A 22,504-nucleotide genomic window follows, 5' to 3' on the forward strand; every position below is an offset into this window, starting at 1 on the left:
GAATAGGTCATCTTTCATGACATTTTGCCTGGATTTAAACACATTTTGTTTTTTGCTACAGTTGTACACTTTTCTTGCTGATTAACTGAGCCATGAATTCAGTTTTTGTCCTTGTTTTGCTCTAAATCTAAGAGGCCTCACTGAATATAAACACAAAGGGATGGAAGCCGTCATTCAGACGTGCTCCTCAGTCCAAATGATATGTGAGCCCTGCTATAATATTACATAGACCCGTGGATATAACAATACATTTACTAATATAATGTTACTTTTCAGAATAGACATAGGAGTCTAATGACTCATATGACTTTCCAACGTTTGCTTTTTGCTGTTAGCCCTGATTTGTAATTACACACCACTGGATAGCATAGCACTGATAATAGTCCAAATGCTTCAATGTTTTTAATAGCAGCCATTGCCTGTCACCATCTATGATTCATATAAAACGAATGATTTGACAACACTCATAGCAGAAATCTATGTACAGACAGGCAGCGTGATATAAAAAGGCTGCTAAAAGAAACACAAACGTGTGCTTTAATAATGGTAAATAACGTTTGTGGTGTCTCTAAATGTTTTACAAGAAATGACCAAGGTGCCTCCCACACTGGGACCAGTGAGGCCCAGTCTGCCCAGGGCTTTCCTGTGATTTCTTAGTAATGATGCCCGAGGTCTGTACCCCTGCAGGTAAACTACAAGGTCCCCCTTATTGCTCAGCAGGCCAGTGGGTCAACGGCTCCCCAGGCCCTGACTAGCTATGGATGGATGGAGCAGCTGCATGTCAGGGGTGCTCTAATACCTACACTCAATGAGCTGGCTAATGGGAGTCCTTTCACCCTGACCTCTTTTCCTCACGTTTATACACCAGGCCCTCTTGGCTTACCCGCTGGGCCGTAGAAGGCAGGCGAGAACAACTTGACTCGCTCTCGGCCTTATAGGCCGGCCTTACGCTTGACATTTCTCTCATGTTAAGAGGCATAGTCCCATTTCCTCAGAGCTACTAAGCTGTGTTTTAGAGGCTGGAGTTGATCGGCCTGTTTGCAGCTGTCAAAGGCTCTGGTAGTTTTGCGTGCATTACATTTGCATTGAGATCTTTCACCAGTTTTTAAAGGGAAGGCTGACTGAACTGGGACGGCCAGACACAGATCCACGTTGCGGGAACTTTTTTATGAGCACTGACTCTAAAGGGGGTTGTTTTAAGCAGGATAATCTGATTCATATTTACTCTATGCAAGATAATGTTGATCTTACCCAGACATATTGACGACCCACCTGGTGTTGACCAGCACGGATGAAATGATTACCTTTGCCTTCTTCAAACAGAAGTTAATAGGTCATGGCACGGTATAATATTTTTAACAGCATCTCTTTTGCAGACGCCTACATAATCAAAGTTGAGGCTGTCGACATTGACTCGCAGACTCTGTGTATTATTCATTATCTCTGACTGAGAGAATAAGTAAAGGCTGTCACAGGAGCCCAGTCAGTGAGGATTTAATTAACAGAACCTGCCACATTCCACTACATCCGCTGCCTTTCTCTGAACTCATAAAAGCCATTCCTATCTGTCGTAATTACACTAAACATGCCACAATAAAGCCCTGCCGATGATTAATTTGAGTTGCGGAGAGGATCAATTAATTCATTTATTTGCAAACTGCCTCTGTGCTTCCCTTCCCAAACTGATTTCCATCAGAGACCATCACAATTTGTGATTTTGATCCAGTCCTTGTTCTTTTTTCCAAGGCACCAGGAATAGACTGTCTTATTAGCCACATCACATTTCCACAGAAATTTACCATGAGCCCTGAGGTTTTTCCATCTCAGAGGCTGTTACATTAAAATAAGTAGTAAACCACAAACCGTGTACTTCATAATACCATAATCTCAAGGGTCTTCAATCAAACTCCTGTTAGTAGGGCCGCGAGGCAAGGAGTAGAGCTGTGATCTCTAAGTGAAAGCCTACAGCTGTGCTACTCGTATAGCGTAGTTAATGGAGGATGTGATTCTGTGCAGCAGTGCTTGTCCTGCAAGGTGACTTGGTCAGCATAACCGTGTGAATTCAGAAGACCACCCTTCGGTTACAGTAATGGGTCGGAGGCCACGGTTATGTACTAACCGGTGTGCCGTGGCATAAATAACAGGCTCAGGGCATCTGGTGGGCCATAGATCATACTGTCGGCGGAAGTAGGATATCAGATACGAGGAAGAGGGAGAAGTAGAGATGAATAGGAAAGTGGAGGCAGGAAGATGATGAAAAGAGAGAGAAAAGGGAGAAGCGGAAGTTATTGGGGGAGAATTGGATGACTGTTATTGATTATCTGTCTGTGGGCGAGGAAGTAAGGCCAAATGTTCTGCTCAGCCAGACAAAAAAGTGTATTATTTCAAAGGTCGTGGCATACATTACAGGCTTCAGTCCACGCACACTGGGATAAACAGCAGAATAACAGCAGGCTGAGCCGAGTGGCGCGTCAGGGCTCTTGTTTGCTCTGTTTTGTGATGGTCTGTTGCATACAGGTGCGTCTGTGCGTGCCGTTCACATGTCCCCAGGACTGTTTGCGTCTACATAGCAACTACCACAACACTTTATCTGGGAGATGGCGTGCCAGAGACAACAGGTCTGACGGGATGCGCAGACGCTTTTCACTGCACCGTTGAAAGCACATATTACACGTGTCTTCTGAGCGTAACTCTAGTAAACAGATTCCTCTGTGATAAAAAGCCTTTATGCAACCGGCAGCTTTGTCTCTGTTGGTCCGTCTGAAACATTTTGTTGTTGTCTTTGCTTTTAATCTTTTCCATTTAGCATTTCTGCATTTTTGTGTCATTACTACAGTATTACATCAATGGCCTCCTGCTGGGAGTTCAAAGTTGGGGTGCGTTGTGTCATCCCTGCCGAGGAGACCTCTGCACCGGCGCTTCTGCCAGCTAGTATTTATGTGAAGCGCGCGAAGGCCCCGCTCGCTTGCCCTTTATGGCAAAACCCAGCGTACTCTGATGTCTGAAGTCGAAAGCTGCTGAGGCAGTTACATGAATAGCAGTCAGGTCTGTCTCCCTTTGTGTGGGGCCCATTAGTCACTGCCTGAATGTCACTGAACAAAAAAACACGGTGAACTCTGACAGAAAAACAGGAAATGTTAATAAGCAGCCGCTGTAGTCGTGCACTGTCGCCTAAATAGGCACCCGTGTTGGCAGAATACTACACTGCACCATTACCCTGTGTTCATCAGAGAGCCTTTACATTTGCCTGTCTTTCCCAGTGACCAGCGTTTGATGTGCTCATTGTCCAGATGAACTCCTCACCGTGCGTCACCTCACACACACATTTTGTCTCAGACAGATGCAAATGTCTGTCTCGACCATGTTATTGACTGGAAACAGCCGCAGGCCTGAGCTCTGTTTCTGCAGATGACGTGTCCGCTTTGCTGTGTCAGACTGACTCCAGGCCAGTTAGGTGTAGTTAGATGTATCTACAGTAGTGTCAGTTAATTACCATTATTTATTAGTTAATGTGAACTTAATGTGAGATGCTGTGGTGGCTTTAACATCATCAGTAAGTTTGCCTGGGAGGCATGTCCTTAGTGCCAGTGGGTCCTGTGTTCTACTGGTGTTGTAATGCTACAGTGCGTAGGCAGTTCATACTGTAGGTAATAAAGGCATTTATTCCACTGACTACTCACGTTCCCTTGACCTGAATCCAAATAAGAGCTTCTGGGAACCTACGCCATGACTTATGCCCTGATCCGCGTCTGGGAATGGCTCCCACTGTGTGCCAGTGGAGGTGAAGCATGCCCAGACACTGTTGGGAGTGCGTACCAGCACGCAGGGAGCATACCCATGTCTGAGTCAATTTACTCAACTTCAATGATCTGCTGATTTTAATTTTTCGCTTTCATTCAGATAATTCCATCGTCAAAATCCAAAGTGTGACTGAAGTGTCTTTAACAGAACGCGCGTCTTTCGGATGATTAACAGTCAGTTAGGAACCAAATGGCACAATCCTCGTGCACGGGGAAAGTAAATACAAAGTGTGCTACATATATGGAAGCGGATAAAGCGTTTACAGGCAACTGATGTACAGTGTGTTTGAAAGGGTAGATTTAGAGCTGTAATATTTCATGAGCCAAGTGGCTGAGTTGCTGCCAGCGTGGTCCTTTGGATTGCACTATCAAAGGGACATCACCTTTAATTGTTGTCATCCATCACTTGGCAATAGGCACAAGTGGAAATCATAAAGCTTTTATTTCTTGCATAGAGAAGCGCAGGCGCTTACTGCAGGCAGACAATTCTTGCTCTTCTGGGTCCCAGGCCGCACTGAAACGAAATGGAGGCGTTGCGTGTGTTGTGTTTTGGCACTGTGTCAGGGCATTGGTTTCTGGAGGACCTGGGGTGCGTGGAGTGTTTTAGCCCATTCAGATGAGTATGTTTGGGTTGGGGCTGATGCATCGTGTGGGGTTGAGCTCCAGCAGCCTCCCAGTGGGACGGGAGGACAGGGATGGGTCTCTTTCAGCAGGACTCTGATTAGACCCATCGCCCTGGCTGCCACGCTCTACTCACACTGGTAATTGGAGCTGGCAGGAGGTTGGCATGCACTCCTCCCCACCTCCTCCTCCTCTCCTCCCTTCCCTTCTCCTTTTTTACCTTTTCTCTCCCTTTTCTCATCCAACCCTTACCGTACCTGCCTGTGCCTGTTACAGGGAGAGACACACCTCCTTGACACAGTTGTTTATGATTATATATCGTGTTTTCTTAATTTCGCTAACTGCTGTATTGCTGGCGTCGTTTCTGTTTTCAGATGCTGCTGTCAAGGCATCCCCGTATCTTTTGTATATAGCTAAGACCCCTGCTGATTCTCTAATTGAACAGTACAATATAAAATCACCTTGCGTGGTCTTCTGTGCCTTTTCCTTTTCTTAAGCTCTGCTATAAGCAAACATGTGCTGCTAAGCTACTCACATTGCAGCTTGTTTCTGTGCGTGATAACAGGCTGTTAGGAGAACAATGAGCCTATTTATTTTTCAAATTACTGAGGAACCAGTTCATGCGTACCTAGCCATACCTCTGACGCCTTTCTGGCACTGCCTCTGGCCTTTGCAAATCCTGGGCGTTTCTACCAGTTTTTGTTGTTACTGAATGAGAAGCACTTCACCGATACAATAGGTTTTACAATAGACCATATTATGAAACATCTATGCTATAATTTTCAGTTTTACTCTGCGTACGTGCAAAATAAATGACCAGTTTCATGGTCACTGTGATGAGATTAGTGTTTATTCATATACTGTATATATGCACATACATATGTACTGTACTAGTACTAAACAGACGAGTGAGGCTTTTCTTAATGCCCTCCAGAACAAAAGGACCTTTATATTAAAATGCCCTCTATCTTTACCATCATCAGCCTGCATTGCCCGCACTGTTTCACTGGATTCTTCCCAAATTTCTCCATCGCGCCTCTTTTCTCTTCAAATTTAGGAGAACTGAACAAAGGCATGTCTTTGTCTTCCCTGGATGACAGGAGTTGGCAGACAAGGCCAGCTGCATGAGCTGCAGTAGACAGACACGGCTCAAGTCTTACCAAATAGCTTGACAAGATCTTTGATAAGTGTATGAAAAGAACCTTCAATTATTCTTCCTTTTAACCAGAAGCCAAGGGTAAGGGCAACCCTACAGCTATGTTATACCAGCATGTGTTTTACAGGTAGAAACTTTTACAGGTAGAAAGTATTATGTTGTCATTTAAAATGTATGAAAAGAACTTTTAAAATATACTTTTTTAAAAGCCAAGGACAAAGGCAACTTCAGAACCTTTCTGTCTTGTTCACCTTTCTATTAGTTTCATTCGATTATAAAAATAATGAATTATTGTCTTGTAGGTACAGTATTTTAAAACCACAAGGTTTATTACATAATCCTTTCCTGTTATATCATTGTTCAAAATCTTGATGTAGGAGTATGGGGGTAAAAAGTGAACTCTAAGAGCTGAATCACGGGGATTGTGCAAACTGAGGCTCCTGAGACGGTCTGTTTCAAAATGTGAAGGGTGAAGCTTTTATTAAGAATAAAGTATGTGCCAGTTGGGATAATAGTTCACTATGATGCAGACGTTCAAGTGTGCTGGGGGAAAGAGTCATGTTTACGCTCTGGAGCAGATGTTCTCCTCCTTTTAAATGAATCACTGTTTGTTTCCCTGTATCAGTCCTTTTGGACGTTTTTGCCCAGTTTCACTAATAGTTTACATTTGTCACAACCCAGGAACATTTTCTGATGCACCTAATCATGAATAAAATGAAATAGTTTTTTTTAAATGCTTTTGCATAGTTTCCCTCCTTTTCCCCATCAAAAGCATTTGACTGACCCACAGCAGACTGACACGTACTTATGTAGAAATCAGGGCTATAGAAATATTCTAACTTTGTCTGACCAATAAAAGTGACAACTTTACTACTTAATCAATGCATGCAGTGAATCCATTGCATGTTTTTTATTTATTTTTTTATTAAAACCTGATGCTGTGAGTGTGATTTCATGATATACATGTACTTGTGGCTGTCTAAGTGAAGGTCTGTGGTATGGTGTCTTCATTCTGCACCAATAATGCTTTATGTGGAGTAAATGTAATATAACTGAATAAGTAAGTGACATTTAATAAATTTCTTAAAGATAATTAGACTCGAGCAATATTACCATCAAGAGACTTTGTGTGTATGTATTTCTAACAATAGACGGTCGTAGTAAAAGGTGTTTGCTTGTGTCTTGTGAAGTAAACAACTTTAAATGTCAATTAATCTGGGAGGCTTGTTGAGAATCCTGGCCTTTCCAGAGTGATTAAGAATTAAATGCCTTGCCTCAGGACACCTTGGTCAAAGTTTCTTTCTTAGCATAAATAGCTTAAATGTTCAGCAGTCATTTGTTTGTTGTAGTGTTTTACTTCCTCAACTTGCTTGTTAAACTGTATTCAGGCATCTTTACACTGCACCTATTTCATTGTACCACTTTGACCCTAAGGACACATCTACGTACAGTATCAAGTAAGATAAGATTAAAGGTTTAAGTGCAAGCTGATAATGAGACCTGTCAAGGGCCATTGTGTTTGCTCCTTATTAATGCTGCTCAGAGGTGAGATGAGGATTTGTTGTGAGGGTGAGGTCAGGGTGTGATTTGGTTTTGTAGAACAACTAGGCCATGTTGGTGACGGGGGTTCTTACTGATGCAACAGTATGATTCATTTGCATTATCGGATGTCTACTGTATCACAGAACCTTATTCAGATTGTCACCTTGTATGTACGTACAGTATGTAATTCATCCTTTGTGACTACTGCCCATTGGTTAAACACAGATGATTGGAGGAGAATACACAAGCGGGTGTCGAGTAGTGACTGGTCTTTACTCTTCTCAGCCAAGTAGCTCTGGTTTTGACCATACATCGATGAGCCCATCAAATCGTCACGTATTTGATAACAGACCTTCACCTTAATGACCAAAATTCAGTTTTAAGAATAATACATTATGATTTGTCATGCATAAGCCGTTGCTTTCATTGTGATGTGTTGGATTATTCAAATAGGTTTATTTAGCTTGCTAAGCTTAAGGCAGCTCATTTATGCATGGGTGCCCAAAGGCAGATTGCAACTATCCTATCCTTCCTAAACCTGAGACTTCCCACACTAAGTAATACCGTGCTATAATAATCAATCAGACGCAGAATCTTGTTTTAAACAAATTTAAATTCTAAATCTGCCGCAGATCTGCCAGCCCCTAGTAGGTTTTGTATCACATTCCGTAACTTCTAATTTGCCCATGTGCGTGTTTGTGCTTGGATGAGTATGTGATGTTCTGATTATGTTTTGGCCTGTAACACCTGAAATGTATTTGCTCTCTTTCATCCTCTTCTCTGTCCTTGCCAGCTCAACAGCTTTGATGCACTAACACCTCTTAGTGCAATTGAGAACCTTTTCTGTCAGTATCTTCTTGTAAACACGTTTTGGTCCTTTCTGTTTATTTCTTTGTATATAGCGATAGACGGCCTGAAAATCTGCTTTTTGCAAATTTTACAGAGAACCAGATCCCCCATGGCTTTCCTACCATCGATATGGGTCCACAGCTGAAGGTGGTTGAGAAGACCAGAACTGCCACCATGCTGTGTGCTGCCAGTGGAAACCCAGACCCAGAGATCTCCTGGTTTAAGGACATGCTTCCTGTGGACATCAGCAGCAGCAACGGACGCATCAAACAGCTTCGCTCAGGTACAATTAGATTTAATCCCATTTAATTTTATCAACATGGCACATGGAACATTGAATGGCAACAAATATGAGTCATGTTAGACACGAGGATGATGTAAAACACAAAAGCCTTTGTTGAGATGTATGACTTCACAAATTCCATTTCATCACAAAGGACATGAAAGGTTTATTCTGCTTGTCACTGTCTCTTTGATAAGTTGGCTGAGCGCTAACAGGATTTTATTCTCCACAACAGCTGGAGCCACTTATAAAGTAACACAGAAACAAGAATGACGTAGTTCTTCTGTTTTGCCATTTTCTGAAAGTGATCCTTGCACTTGTAACTTCCAAAGGACAGAAAGAGAATTATTCAGCATATTAACAAAATCGTATTCCCTTTTTAAACATGCAACTAGGCAATGCTTCCTAATAAAATTCCTAAAAAAAGTCTGTGATGTTTTCTATGTTCACAGTAGAAGTCCACTTGATAAACAAACAGTGTGCGTCTGACCGGGATCAGGTGGGAAAGGTGCAAGGTGGAGCGATGAGTGGCTTTTGACTAGGTCCCGTCTTGTCACTCCTTACTAAATCTACCTCACTTAGAGTGTCAGGCCAAGCTGCAGGTCTGACACCCCAAAGATTAAAGATGAGAGCTACTCCAGCAAAAGCCTGGCACTAAAGCTGCCCACTGGAAGCTGAATACGGGTCAGTGGAGCGTGTTTACTTGGACTGTCCGTGTCCTTGATATATTAAAAGATGGCTCTACTACAGGCACAGCCCACATTAGATCCAGATCTTAGACTAATTAGATACTAACACAGTTATGTCATTGTTTGATAATATTTTTATAGCATGAATACATTTGGTTAGAAAATAATTAACATCTTTTTAATTGCGTTTTAACTGATTTCACTAGCATCAACCTTTTGATAGTTTTCACCTCACATTTGATGACAGTGCCTGAAAAAGTGCTGATGTGTTTAATGCCTTCAGACTAACAGTGCTTTTTATCCACCACTCTTTTTACGGCATCTGCTGCGGTATGAGGATTTCCTTTAGTGTATATGAGCTGAGCCCAGTTTCCTTTCTAACATTCAGTCTGCTGTTTTACATCACTCACTCCTAATACTACTGACCTGAGTATCTTATTCTATGCATCTCCCAGGTTTACTGCATAAGGCTTTCATTCATTTCTCTTGCCCATTGTACTAACTGTCGTCTGTGCAAATGCAAACTCTGCAGAGAGTGGAGGTCGACTTAAATTTGAATGCTTAATGAACACGCCATACTCTGGTAATCATGCTGTTCACTACAGACAGATGTTAGTGTTAAGTGTTTCCTCACTGAGCTCAGCTATTTAGAGCCGTCATCTGCAGCTCAAAATGTGGAGCAGTGATAAATACCCTGAACTTCACATTAAACCGTGACCTCCACTCTGCATTGGTTGACTTGTTTTCTTCTTTGTATCAGTAGCCTTTTACAAGCTTTACTCTTCTCTCACTGTTGTAAGCTAGTTACTAACTGATCTCTCAACCCTGTTTGCATCGACATGTTCCCACCTAGGTGGGACACCAATTAGAGGTAAGGATGATGAATCGAATCTGTTGGAAAATACCACGTTCACAACCATTCCTCACATCAGCATCAGACCTCTGCATTCCTTCAGCACCACATTGCCGGGTTCATCCACCCTGTGCTCACCAGTTGTCCTCTTCCGCTTCCTCCCACATCTCTACCCGAAACGTTCTGTCCTCTGTCTGCTCCTCAGCAAACAAATAATCACCAACCCCAATGTCAAGAGAATGGAAATGCGAAAAACTAGTCCAAGGTGTTATTTTGTAAATGAGCTTTTTCAAGGATCCTCTGGTACCATTAAAAATGAACTGTATTATGAGAAAAGAGACACACGAACATCTTTGAGCTTTAGCTGCACCTCCATTAGTTTTTATTTTTAACTAAAGGACGCCATCGCCACCAGAGAATCTGTCGCGTCTGCTTTGCAGCTTGAATGTAATTTAGAAAAAAAAAAGCTACATTTGCATACAGCTTATGCAGCATTGCCCCCTCAGCAGTGGGACAGGATGCCTGGGCGAGGTTGTTAAGGTGCAGCCTTCAACTCTTTTTCATGGGATCATCAGCTTTTCCCCTGAGCGAAAACATGATTTCTGTTCGACAAGAGTGAGGCAGATGGGGAATGTCTGGGGCTAGCTGAATACATTTGGAACACCAGCTGTCTGTCTCACTGTCTTCGTGTATCCATGAGCCCTAATACGCTCTAAATTCAATTAGATGTTTATCTGTTTAGGAGTGAAGGTAGCCTTATGACAGCCTCTGCGCCACAGTAAAGGCTGAAATGACCTTGTAAAACGCCTGCCAGCGAGAGTTGGGAGTAATTGAAGGAGTTTGGTGCTGCAGCTCAGACTACTGTCAATCCACTTACTTTCCACATTCCTGCCGTGTGTTTTTCCCACGGGAGCGCGGCCAGATTGACAGATTGGTGACACCGCCATTAGTATGCAGGTGCGTGGAAGTGCTGAATCAGACGGCGATGAGCTCAGCTAGCAGAGCAAACAGCTAGGAGCGATGTGTTGTCATGAGATCTGAGGTGGTGCTATCACATGTCACCGCCACGCCCTGTTCTGCTTCCCCTTTGGTCCTGTCTTGTCTTCGACTCCGCTACGGTTGGTGGTGAACCTGTTTGTCGCATCCATCCCATGCTGCATGATGTGAAATAAAGTGTACCCTGACATCATCGTACACCGAGTTTTCCTGTCATTTTCAAACTGCATGGTGACTGGCTGCCTTTTGTGCTAGTACCATGCTGTTTTTGCCACATGATAACTGTTATCAATCACTTGTGACATGAATTTCTACTGCTGAGAGAGGTAGTTTTGGCTCTTAACATGTATTTTTAAATCATTGGCTCCAGGTAGGTTTTCTTTCCATTTGTCAAATGATAACTTGCCTCGTCTGTCAGCCATTTGCAATTCAGTAGCGATGATTACTTGTTTATGGACATGGAGTTCTAAAGTGACCACACCGAGACAGGTTCCCTGGGGCTTTCATGCTTTGTTAGAAACAACATGTTGGCCTTCTGTCTGATGAATACAGCTACTTGGGATTATGAATGTTAATCTGAGCCATATGGCAGAGGAGCGTGTCCCTCGAGGGCCGTGGTGAGACGTGGTCACATACTCTCCACAAATGGGAGAAGTATTAACTTATCGGCAGCTGCTACAGTCTCAATCTCAGTCCAGTTCATGATTATCTTTAAATATCTCTATACTTGCTTGTTGTCAGTTTAAATAATGTTTCTCTGTAACACTGTGTCAAACACAGATTGCACAGGTGTTTGAATTAAGCCAGCAGTTTGATTGAATTTAGGTTATTATATCAATTCTTGTGTTTTTGTTGTGTGCAGTGTAGCTTGGCTGCCTCCCAACATCAGGCTAAGATGGATAACCCTCCATGACACAAACACTTTGTGTTGTCATTTATTTCCATAAGCAGGAGACCTAATGAAACTGTGATAGTTGTGACATGTTATTCAGATGATGAATTGACCCTCAGCCATAGTCTCTTTCCTTTTTAACACAACCAGGCAAATGTTCTGTTAGCAGTTTTCTTAAATGTGCCCATTCAGCTAAACACTTTGTAGCTGTAAGCAGTTTCTTGACAAAGCTGCATCCATGTCTGAGGGACTTAATTACGCATGAACTGGGTTAAACTAGTTGACTGCAAGCTCTCCAGCGAGTCGCTGTACAGATATCCTCTGTGCTTTTCATGCCAACTTACATCTCATGTTCCACAACTGTCAAGACGGCTAAATTTGTTAATCCTCCACACAGGAGCTCTGCAAATTGAGAACAGCGAGGAGTCCGACCAGGGGAAATACGAATGCGTTGCCATGAACAGCGCTGGAACCCGCTACTCTGCTCCTGCCAATCTCTACGTGAGAGGTAAAGTAAATCTATTTCTCGGTTGTTGTCGCTTTTGATGTTGCAAACCACAAGCAACAGTGCGGCTTCTTCTCCATCTTGACTCGCGCGTCTCTACCCCTCATGGTACATTCACACAGGTGATTTAAGTTATTTTGGATGATTGGAGCTCTTCTGAGTGCGTGGGAGTGTGGCGACTGTGTTCAATAGCTGCTTTCCTCACCGTTAGCTTTGTTACACTTGGCAGGGTGGGACAAATTGCACGGTTCTAATTTGTATTGGTGTGTGGACCGATTCCCAGAATAGCTTCGCCCACGTCTGACCTGAGCAGAGTTCTAATCAGCCAGGATAAGTGAAAACACCTTTGGATAAACACTTTAATTGTTGTGTTATTTCCACATGTGATGACCACTTTCTACCACTATGTCTCTTCCCTTGTCTCCAATCAATCCTCTCACCATTATCCCCGCCATACCATTCCTCCCATACCAATGAGCTGAACTAACCTCAACCTCCTGTTTGGCTGTGAATTCGACCAGGTGTGGACTCTGTGAAAACAGCTGCATTGAAACCATTTCCTCCGCTGGCACTGAAAGTCACGCCAAGCCTTTTTTTTTATTTTGACTGTATCGAAAGGCTCCATTATCCCCACAGAGCTCCTAAAGGCATGGAGGAGTCTGGAGTTTCAGTTTGTTTTTGTTGGGGGATCTTCATGAGCAGACTAATCCAGAGCAAGGGCTGCATTGTTCCCATGCTGGAAAAAGCTGGTATGAGGTCAGCACCTGTGGATAACACCACCATGTTTGATGTGCATAAAACACAAGAGCTGCTGCAGTTGTTGCTCAGTGGAAGGAGTGAAAGTGTCGGACAAGAGACTGTCTGATTTAATGCACATAGATATTTGTCCAAGGGTTCATAGAGAGGTTATTTAATTCCCACTTATTTTATGCTTTAGGATAAAATAAATAAGCACCTTTTCTTTCTTTAGATTGTGCTATTCATATTTGGCTATAGATTTTTCCTAGCAGGGAAATATCCAAGAAAAATGTTTCTGCAACACACCCATTCTTCACCAGGATCACAGGAACCCAAGGTAAAATCTTCAAGGACCAGAGCAGCATCAAATTTACAGATTAAACACCGTGGGCTCCAGAAGGTTTAGATCTTAAATCTTGACAGAGGAAAGTAGTCAGCCAAGCGGCAAAGGCGAGGCAGGGATGTAAGTCTTGTCTATTAATCAGGGCATGTCTGTCACAGGTGCAGACTTGGCCTTTTTTCCCCTCAGAGGTAATTACAGTGGTTGTGTGGCCTGGCGCCAGCAGAGCCCCCCAGACCATCCAGTCTGTAACACCACCCAGGTAGCTGTCAACCCTCTGGCTCTGACACCAACTTTTCTGCCTGTCTCACCACAACAGTGGCGAGATAGAGCTCAAACCAAGCGTAACCTTTTAGAAGTGTACTTGTCTGAAGGGAGATCGCCTTGTTTTCACTAAGTCTTTGTTACTGCGGCAAGAATAGCGGGACGGGACCTGAGGCTGCGCGATCACTGGGCTGCTTAATTGAGTTTAAAATATGAGAGACTCAAAAAAGTGACCTTTGACGATTCTTTCCTGGTGGTTTAGTTTTTGTTTTGTTTTTTATTCTAAGAGAAAAAGAGTCAATTTATGGCCTTTCAACATCTGTTCCTCACGAAACATCACAAGCTTTAGAATTTGTGTAGCAGTAGACTATAAAAGTTTGAGAAAAGTTTGCGTTAATTTGTCTCTGAACAAATTATGCAGCACTAACACAATGTAAACAAACACTTTAATGCTCAGAGTAACTGACTTAAACTTCAGATTCTCACTCTTCAGTGGAATTCATCACTTGATTAAATGTAGTGCCTTTAAAACATTTCATCCTCCTTGTGTAGAACAGTCATTTGTAGCCTTGAAATGTCAATAAAGTTGCCACTGCCTGAAGGTGACACATGAAAAGATTATCATGGGAAGAAGAATGTGCTATTATTTTCCATCACCACCCTTCTAACACCCGCCCACACACACACAGTCCTGTCAGACGGATTAAATGTGCCGGTGTTTTGTGTTTCTGTTGTCTCCACTCACCGTCGTTAGTGGTTACAACTCCTGTGTAGGAACTCAGACGTGAAACCAACTGCGCCACAACCACGTTGTCCCGACATTTCAGAGGCTCCAGAGTGATGTTCTCATCTGTCTGCTCTGATCGGCTTGGGATGCGTCCCCCCCGTGTCTTTCCACCTCTCATCCATTAACAGTGCGTGCGTCTTTGTAGGTGTGCGGGTGCATGCGCGCCTTGTTTGCTGCCGGTCGCTATCGTGACCTCCTCTTAAGGATGACTCCATCAACGTGGGCAGCATCGCGAGCGTCCTACCATCGCGCCTGAGCGCTCGTTTGTCAAGCGCTCATCCCCCAGCAGAGGAGGGGTGTCAGCTTCTGTCTGCCGGCACTCCTTCATACATCCATGTGACATGTCAATATGTCACAGTGGATAAAGTGCTGCAGGCTTTTCTTTCACTAAAATGTCTTCATGCTGTTCTTTGTGTGTGTCTATATATGTGTGTGTTTCAGGGGGCAGTTTACAAATGCACCTCATGAATTTAGTTTCATTTCATATGATCAGACGTGCTAGAACATTTGAAATAATAGACAAACTAACCAGTTTAACTGCACAGTAGCTTCGAGTCGTGTGCATTTTTGCTGAAGAAACTTCCCCCCTGTTGCATTGCATCACTTTGCCTCTCGGTGCCATGTCACTAACCTCCACTGTGTCGATGGAAGCACTGTTCTGTTTCACTGTCTTGTCTTCCTCACCACTTTGTGTCTTTTCATTCCATCGCTCACCTCCATCAAATCACTTCATCTGCAAACAGGTCAGCGTGAAGGTTGGTCATTTTCACTTTTAATCTATTCCCTTCGGTCCGGTTTTAGGTGAGATCGTCTGTCCCTCTCTGATGCCACGTGTGCTTCATTGAACAACCCAGTGGTTATTATTAGTTCTCCCCAATCCTCCCCAGTATAAATATGTAATTTTGTCGTCTTGTTTGCATGAATCCCAGAATAGGTTTTTGCATGCCTTTCAACACCACCCCAACTGTGTTTCACTTAGCCCTGCCAAAGTACACAAGGACTCCCTGTGCAGCTTCCTTAGGTCGTTACTAGATCTCTGTTTTGTTATGTTGTGCTGTGCATTCTTCCCATTCACACCCGTGTCGTCACTCTAAGCCACATCCACCCAAACTACAGCTGGTTTCACTCTCCGGCTTTCCGTCTGCCTCCGTAGGCCCATCAGAGGTGTGTGATGGATTACTCCGGCATTCAGGTGGCAACCGGATTTGTCAGGCATTTAGGCAGCTACACCCCTGTTTTCCCACCGAGGGACATGGGTATCAGAACTGATAAAGCCGTTGTCAGGGGATTATGTCTGTTTTACTGCCATGCGTGTCCGGAAGGATGTGATAGACACATGTTAGCCTAATAAAAAGACATCTCCATGTGATATTGCTGCAGGCAATCCTCCAGGAAACAGGCGTTTTTAGCGTGGTTGGACTGAAAGACACTATACAGAATGTATTCACATACAAATACATGTGCGTGTAGCAGCTTATCATATATAAGAATGAATCCTTAAATATTAATGTAGGCAATTCATTGTCCAACTTATTTAACACGGGGCCTCTGTCTTAGAGTTGATAAATGATGTCTTTGACATTGTCCACGAGAAGAGTAATGTTTAGGAAATGATGTGTTCGCCTGTACCTTCTGAGAAACACTCCTGCACAAAGAGCTGACCTAAGGAATATTTAAGAATGAGCTGGCAGTGTGCTGACAGGGAGATGATCAGCCAATCATGGGAGCCCAGTGCTGCTGCCAGGAAGCCTGGAAGCCCACTGACTTTGTGCCAGTTTGCACAGATATTGATTGACTGAACAGGTTCTGCTATCCTTGGGCACTTTGTCAAGGCAGTTAAATTTATAGATATCCAGCAGGCAGGCAGGCAGAGTGGAGACAGGGCTTATTTTGTGGTTTTGATAGAGTCCCGGAGCCCGTCTATCCAAGCCCCTCTCAACAGGAGAGAGGCTTCGGGGAAATCGATAACAATTACCTGCCCTCTAGTCATTTTGTTCCACAGCACCTCTCCAAACTTAACCGCACGCCATGAATTATTCACAACATTAAGTGTTCAATATACACAGAGCCCATTGACTGACTGCTCTTAGCACTGTTTAGTCTATGGAATCATGAAAGAATAACAGACACTTTGAACTTAATGGTCTTACATTAGGCTGCTTCTCTCAGGTTTCTCTCTTTCATAAGCATATGTTGTGAAAAGTGTCGGCACTCAGAGATTGTTACGGTCATTTGAGAAGACACAGGTGGTCACCAGTATAAGTGGGATGCTTACCCTTTTGTTCTCAAAACACTCAAGTCTGGCTTTATTAGTCATACTGGAAATGAGAAACGCCATCATCTACACTGCAGGATTGTCCCAGTGTCCGTGCTACTTGCTGGGGCTTGGGATCACATTCCACAGCTTTCCTTTAGCGTAGCTTCTGTGCATGTTTTGCTTGAGAATGTCACCCCCCTCCCTTTCCCAGACTGCCATCACTCATCCCATCCTGTTTTTGCATGTAGAAATCATCCATGTGTCCGTGACCCTCAGATGGCAGATGTATCAGATGATGTTAATCTGGACATTCAACTCTTCTTATAATTCAATGTTACATTATTTGTCTACTCAGACCATGTGAGAAGTTTCCATTCTTATGGGTAGATGTGAAAGACAAACTCCTCTAAACCCCCAGTGATGCCAAAATATACCCGACTCTTTATGCCATACACAGGGTGGCAAATAGGTTGAGCCTACACTACATGAATGCATCAATTAAAAAGTACAGGTCTATATAAAGTTCTTCAATTATTTTGGGACACTGTGTGTGAATTGGGTCCTTCTTTTCCTATGTCGCGGTCCAGAGAACCAGCCTTTTCCTGACTGGAATCTCGAAAGGTGCTTTTGTGTTTTTCCATTTCACCACATAATGAGGGGAATAACAAGCAAGCCTGTAACGACGTTCCGGTTCAAATTAGATCGGGGAGGAGGGAGGGCTGAAGGGTGGGGGAGCGGGAAGGTGGAGGGAGACTTACATTTGAAAATCCATTTTCATGGAGACCAGTGCAAAAGAGCAATTACAGTCAAGGGCCTTTTTTTTTCAGAGACACAGATGTTGTAGTGCATTAGGGGGAACAGGCAGTATAAAGTCTGTAGGGATAGTTCCATGCTGTAATGTTGTGAATACATACAACCAGCAGTAGTGGAATTGCAATAATGGGTCTTCACTAGGGAACAAGATGTTTAGCTTGGCTTCACTTTCTCTATAATCAAGGTTAGGAACTCAGAGCTCTTCCTTCTTCGCTCAGTACATATTATGGTAATCTTAAGCACATTGCAAAATGAATAGCTCTGACACTAATGTATATTCACATAGCACTGTCAGAGAGAGATTTTCTCTACTATGCATAAGGAATATGTTTGTTGCGGCGGCCAAAAGTTATGAAGAAGAGATCTAAAGTGTGTAAATACAGCAGGCATTGTTGTGTACTCTTTATTTAGATATAAAACAAGTCGTATGTAAATAGTGGCTGCCTGTTTATTCTGGGCCAGCCTTTCAGAGCTGCATGGAGCTTCTGCATCGGTGTTTGCCTTGTCCCTGGCGACGTCAACAGGCCCTTTTTGTCTCCATGGGAACCTCTTTTTAATGTCAGCCTATCTGCATATCAGAACTGCACAAAGAGAGAGCGAGAGAGAGAGAGAGACGGTCTGAGGAGAAGGAGCGAAAGCGAGGGAGCGGGAGGAGAAATCAAACAATGCCATCTCCACAGGGTCCCTCCATGATGCAACTCTCACCACCATTTGACACTTTGACAAAGGAGGGCCAGACATAGTCTCCAGCAAAACTGGGCTATTTTTTGATTATATTCCCTTTTGTAGACAAGAGGATAAAACACCCCCTCAAAGTTTTCTCGTGGATTTCCAGAGCCATTTTGTGACAGTTGTATTATTCCCATTGTGTTCGCCTGCACATTCAGACAAAAGCGATCAGCCCTCCATTCTGTTAGCTTTTTGGAGTTAGCTCTTTCGGTGCTGTATAGACCACGACCATCCATTAAATCATATTCACCTTTTCTGATCCTGCCCGTTCACCCCTTCCTACCGCTCTTCCTCCCCACAGTGCGAAGGGTCCCTCCCAGATTCTCCATTCCACCCACCAACCAAGAGGTCATGCCTGGTGGCAGCGTCAACCTGACCTGCGTGGCGGTGGGCTCCCCCATGCCCTACGTCAAGTGGACCATGGGCCTGGTGGACCTGACAAAGGAGGAGGAGATGCCCATGGGACGCAATGTGCTGGAGGTCACCAACATCCGGGAATCTGCCAACTACACCTGCGTGGCCATTTCCTCGCTGGGCATGATTGAAGCCACAGCCCAGGTTACTGTCAAAGGTGAGGAAAATGTTGTGAAACTCTGTTTTATCAGTTGGTGAGGTTTCTGTTGTCCCGAGGTAAAATCTGCTTCTTGTTAGAGTTCCCTGCAGGTTCATATCCAGATAATGAAAAACTTTTGAATGGCCTCTGATAATACTTGCACTTTATTACTGACCCAGTTTTGTTGTTACTGAGAGGTACAATTTTGAAAGGCTGTCTGTCTCTTTGTGACTGAGCATTGATGTCGGGGCTTTTATGTGCATCTGCCTGCATGTTTGTTGAGCCCTTTTTCCCTGCATCCGAGTGTTTGTGAGTGTGGCTCCACCACCTGCGTGTATGTGACTGTGGAGCCGCGCCGTTGCAGCTCTTATCAGTTGTCTTCTGCATCGATCCCACTTTTCACTCAGCTGATCGATACGCAGAATGCCACAGTCATTTGTAGGAACTATAGCAGTAGCTTTCTTCATAACGAAGACCCTCGGTTTTGTTTGTGTTTGTCATTTAGTCACAACAGGAACCACTCTTGTAATTTTCTCGTTTTGAGAGTAATGGCTGGGCCAGTTATAAAACACAAAATGGGGATTTCAGTCTAGCTTTTCTATTCATTTAACGATAATGGCTGCTGACAGTACTATGAGGATTAGCTCATGAAACAATCATTTCAGTGCTATGAGTTACAAAATTGAGACACCGAGAGAAGAAATACAGAAAGGGAGATGTAGAAGAACACATGGCCAGATGTTTTTTTTCCTCCCAGAAGCAGAGTTTACCTGTTCTTGTCTACATGTTTAGGATTTAAGGTGTCAGATTTCTTCTTTCTCCCAAAGCGCCCACAATTTGCTGATGTTCATTCCTAATTATAAAGCTAATAGGTTGTGTCTCCCTCCTCAGCTTTGCCAAAGCCCCCCACTTCTCTCATTGTGACTGAAACCACAGCCACCAGCGTGACGCTGACCTGGGACTCTGGCAACCCAGAACCCGTTTCCTACTACATGATCCAATACAGAGCCAAGTCTTCAGACAACGGCTTCCAGGAGGTGGAGGGCGTGGCCACCACGCGTTACAGCATCGGCGGGCTCAGCCCCTACTCAGAGTACGAGTTCCGCGTCATGGCTGTCAACAACATTGGCCGTGGGCCGCCCAGCGACCCGGTGGAGACGCGCACCGGCGAACAGGCGCCCTCCTCCCCGCCGCTGCACGTCCAAGCTCGCATGCTGAGCGCCAGCACGATGCTGGTCCAGTGGGAGCCACCCGAGGAGCCCAATGGGCAGATCAGGGGCTACCGGGTCTACTACAGCTCGGACCTGACGGCGCCGCTCAGCGCCTGGCAGAAGCACAACACGGACGACAGCAGCCTCACGACCATCTCAGGCCTGACTCCTGACATCACCTACAGCCTCAGGGTGCTGGGCTTCACCTCTGTAGGGGACGGGCCGCCTTCTGACATCCTACAGGTCAAAACCCAACAGGGAGGTGAGCGTCCAATAAATGTATGATTTTTTTTTTCTTAACGTTTGAAAATGTTATTGCAGCTAATAATTTTAGCTTAGTCATGTATAGACATACTGTAGTGGTAGTATCAGTTCAGGCTCTTCTGTGTATTATCTTAGGAAACACTTCTGGATGGGTGGGTGCTGCCGCTAACACTGTAGAGAACGTCTAATCTTAGCAATGGGCTTTTTTTGTCTTTTTAATCCTTAACCTCTGCACTCTTGCTCTTCTGTACCCAGTCCCTGCACAGCCATCGAGCTTCGAGGCTGAAGCCGAGCTGGACACCCGTATCATGCTGACATGGCTGTGGCCTGTACAGGACCCCATCACTAAGTATGAGCTGCAGTACTGGGAGGCTGGCTCAGACAATAAGGTTAGAAAAACAGCGTGACGTTCTAACTGTTTCGTGACCTTTTCTCTTTCTGTCTGCCCGTGTTTTTGTTTGCCTCATTTTCTGCTGTGACACTGCAGACGAATGAATTTTGCTTTTTATGATGCAATTGCTCTGAATGGGAAGCCTTGGCTGAAGCAATGTTTTCATAGTAATGCAGTCAGCTCCCCAGCTGATGAGAAAGATTTAGTGTAGTAACAGATAGCACAGTTGTTGAGTTTCATCTGTCGCTTTTTTGCCGGCCCACTGTACCAGCTGTCCACTAGAGCCGGCCAATTCCTTTGCATTAAAATATGGCAATATGCTCGATTTTAAGCTCATGTAGTGTAGGAAGACTGAGCCATATAAAGCTCCTAATTATTCGAGATATAAAGAGATTTCGTGTGATTGTCTTTGCCTCCTCTAGATACATGTGACCTTCAACCCAGCCGGATCCTATGCTGTCGATGGCTTAAAACCGGACACCTTGTACCGCTTCTCGCTGGCAGCTCGCTCTGAGATGGGGCTGGGCGTCTACACACAGCCCATAGAGGCCCGCACTGCTCAGTCCAGTAAGTCGGCCTTTTGTCATCTGTCCTATCTCCTCTGTCCACTAACCAGTGATTTCAAAGGGTAACAGTCAGTCACCCACTGCTGGCCAGAGCAGGTCCAGGTCATGGTTTTCAGAGTAGGGTTTGGTGACTTTCATAGAGCTTAGATCAGAGAATGTGGGCAACTTGAATGTCAAGTCCATTTCAGCAAAATCTAAAATGCTGACAACGCAGCCGTCGCAGTCGGCCTCACGCTTCCACCACCTCCCCTCTGTCACCAACACTAACCGTCCCGTCCATCTATCTGAGGGCAGACCCTGTGTTCAGTGTCAAAGGTACGTTTAATGTGTCTTGTTCCCACATTGGTAAGCCGTGCTATGTTATTTTGCCTCATATCATTATGTGCTTTTACAGTGCCAGCACTCAAAATGTCACTCGGCCAGCTGACTGCTAATTTTTTGCAGCCCTGGCACCATGCTTTTACCACCTCACCCGAGGGGCTTACGTGCAGAGCATTTCTGCCTTGCACACATTCTGTACAGAAAAAGCTTTGCATGAATAATTGTAGGCTGTGTCACCTATGGTTTGGTAAAGTCTGTGATGTTGAGCTGTGGGTGTAAGACAATGTCCCCTACAGTGGTGTTATTGGCGCCTCCATCACAGTTCCCAAGCAGCAGATGTTTTACATAAAGTAGCATGACTCCTGTGGCTGCACCATCAGAATAGAAATGACTGGACTGTTGACATGGATATTACTTTGAGATCTCCTGTCATCAGGAAACAAAAGGACATTTGTAAAAAACAGCAGTGTTGGCCAACTGACATGAGAAACAGTGACATTTCCTTTTGCTGCATTTCAGTGTTTACTATAATTACATTGAGAGCAATGGACACACTGGAGCCGTGCTGTAATTATGTATAAGTAAATAAAATGGAATAGTTTTATGCTACTAAAACTGAAAGTTTAGTCTGCCGCCAAAAATTTAGACAAAATGTAAACCTGTCAGTATTATATTAACGAGAAACTGTGAGAATCTTACTGTTAATAATGTTAAAGACATCAGAATCAGCATTTATAATTATCTATAATTCATAATTATAAGTTATATGAGCTGATAATTTAAGCTATTGTTTCTGCCTCTGAGGCATATCTGTCTATTTATCTATTTCCTGTGGTGTTGTTCCCCCCCGCCCAGTCCGACTTTGGTCTAGCAGATTTTTAATCAGGACTTCAATTCCACACGCTAATCTGCAGATCGTCACCATTGTTCTGAATTCATCCGTCACCTTTTTAATACCTGCGGTGCCGTCAGGGCTTTGCAGTTCTCTGCCCGTCTATTGTGGAGCTGACACCACATGAGCATTCTGTTGTTTTGAAAGGTGGAGGATGGATTGTTGGTGTTTATTGGACTCACCTTAGAGCTC

At 44.1% G+C, this 22,504-nt stretch overlaps 1 protein-coding gene across 13 annotated transcripts in view; it reads left to right on the forward strand.

The window, feature by feature from the left end:
• The window catches only part of LOC114844950 (receptor-type tyrosine-protein phosphatase F), a 129,218-nt gene that overhangs the window by 63,396 nt on the left and 43,318 nt on the right, over positions 1-22,504 (forward strand). For 7 of the 13 annotated variants that reach the window (XM_055503985.1, XM_055503993.1, XM_055503988.1 and 4 more), the window contains exons 5-10: positions 8,063-8,251; positions 12,079-12,189; positions 18,416-18,685; positions 19,559-20,140; positions 20,398-20,531; positions 20,956-21,100. In XM_055503985.1, coding sequence (XP_055359960.1) covers positions 8,063-8,251; positions 12,079-12,189; positions 18,416-18,685; positions 19,559-20,140; positions 20,398-20,531; positions 20,956-21,100 — 1,431 coding nt within the window. Of the gene's footprint in view, positions 1-8,062; positions 8,252-9,793; positions 9,812-12,078; positions 12,190-18,415; positions 18,686-19,558; positions 20,141-20,397; positions 20,532-20,955; positions 21,101-22,504 lie in introns of all 13 variants that reach the window. The other 6 variants (XM_055503984.1, XM_055503987.1, XM_055503986.1 and 3 more) reach the window with 1 other exon arrangement.

This window comes from Betta splendens, chromosome 17, assembly GCF_900634795.4.
Source record: "Betta splendens chromosome 17, fBetSpl5.4, whole genome shotgun sequence".
In the NCBI taxonomy this organism is placed as follows: Eukaryota; Metazoa; Chordata; class Actinopteri; order Anabantiformes; family Osphronemidae; genus Betta; species Betta splendens.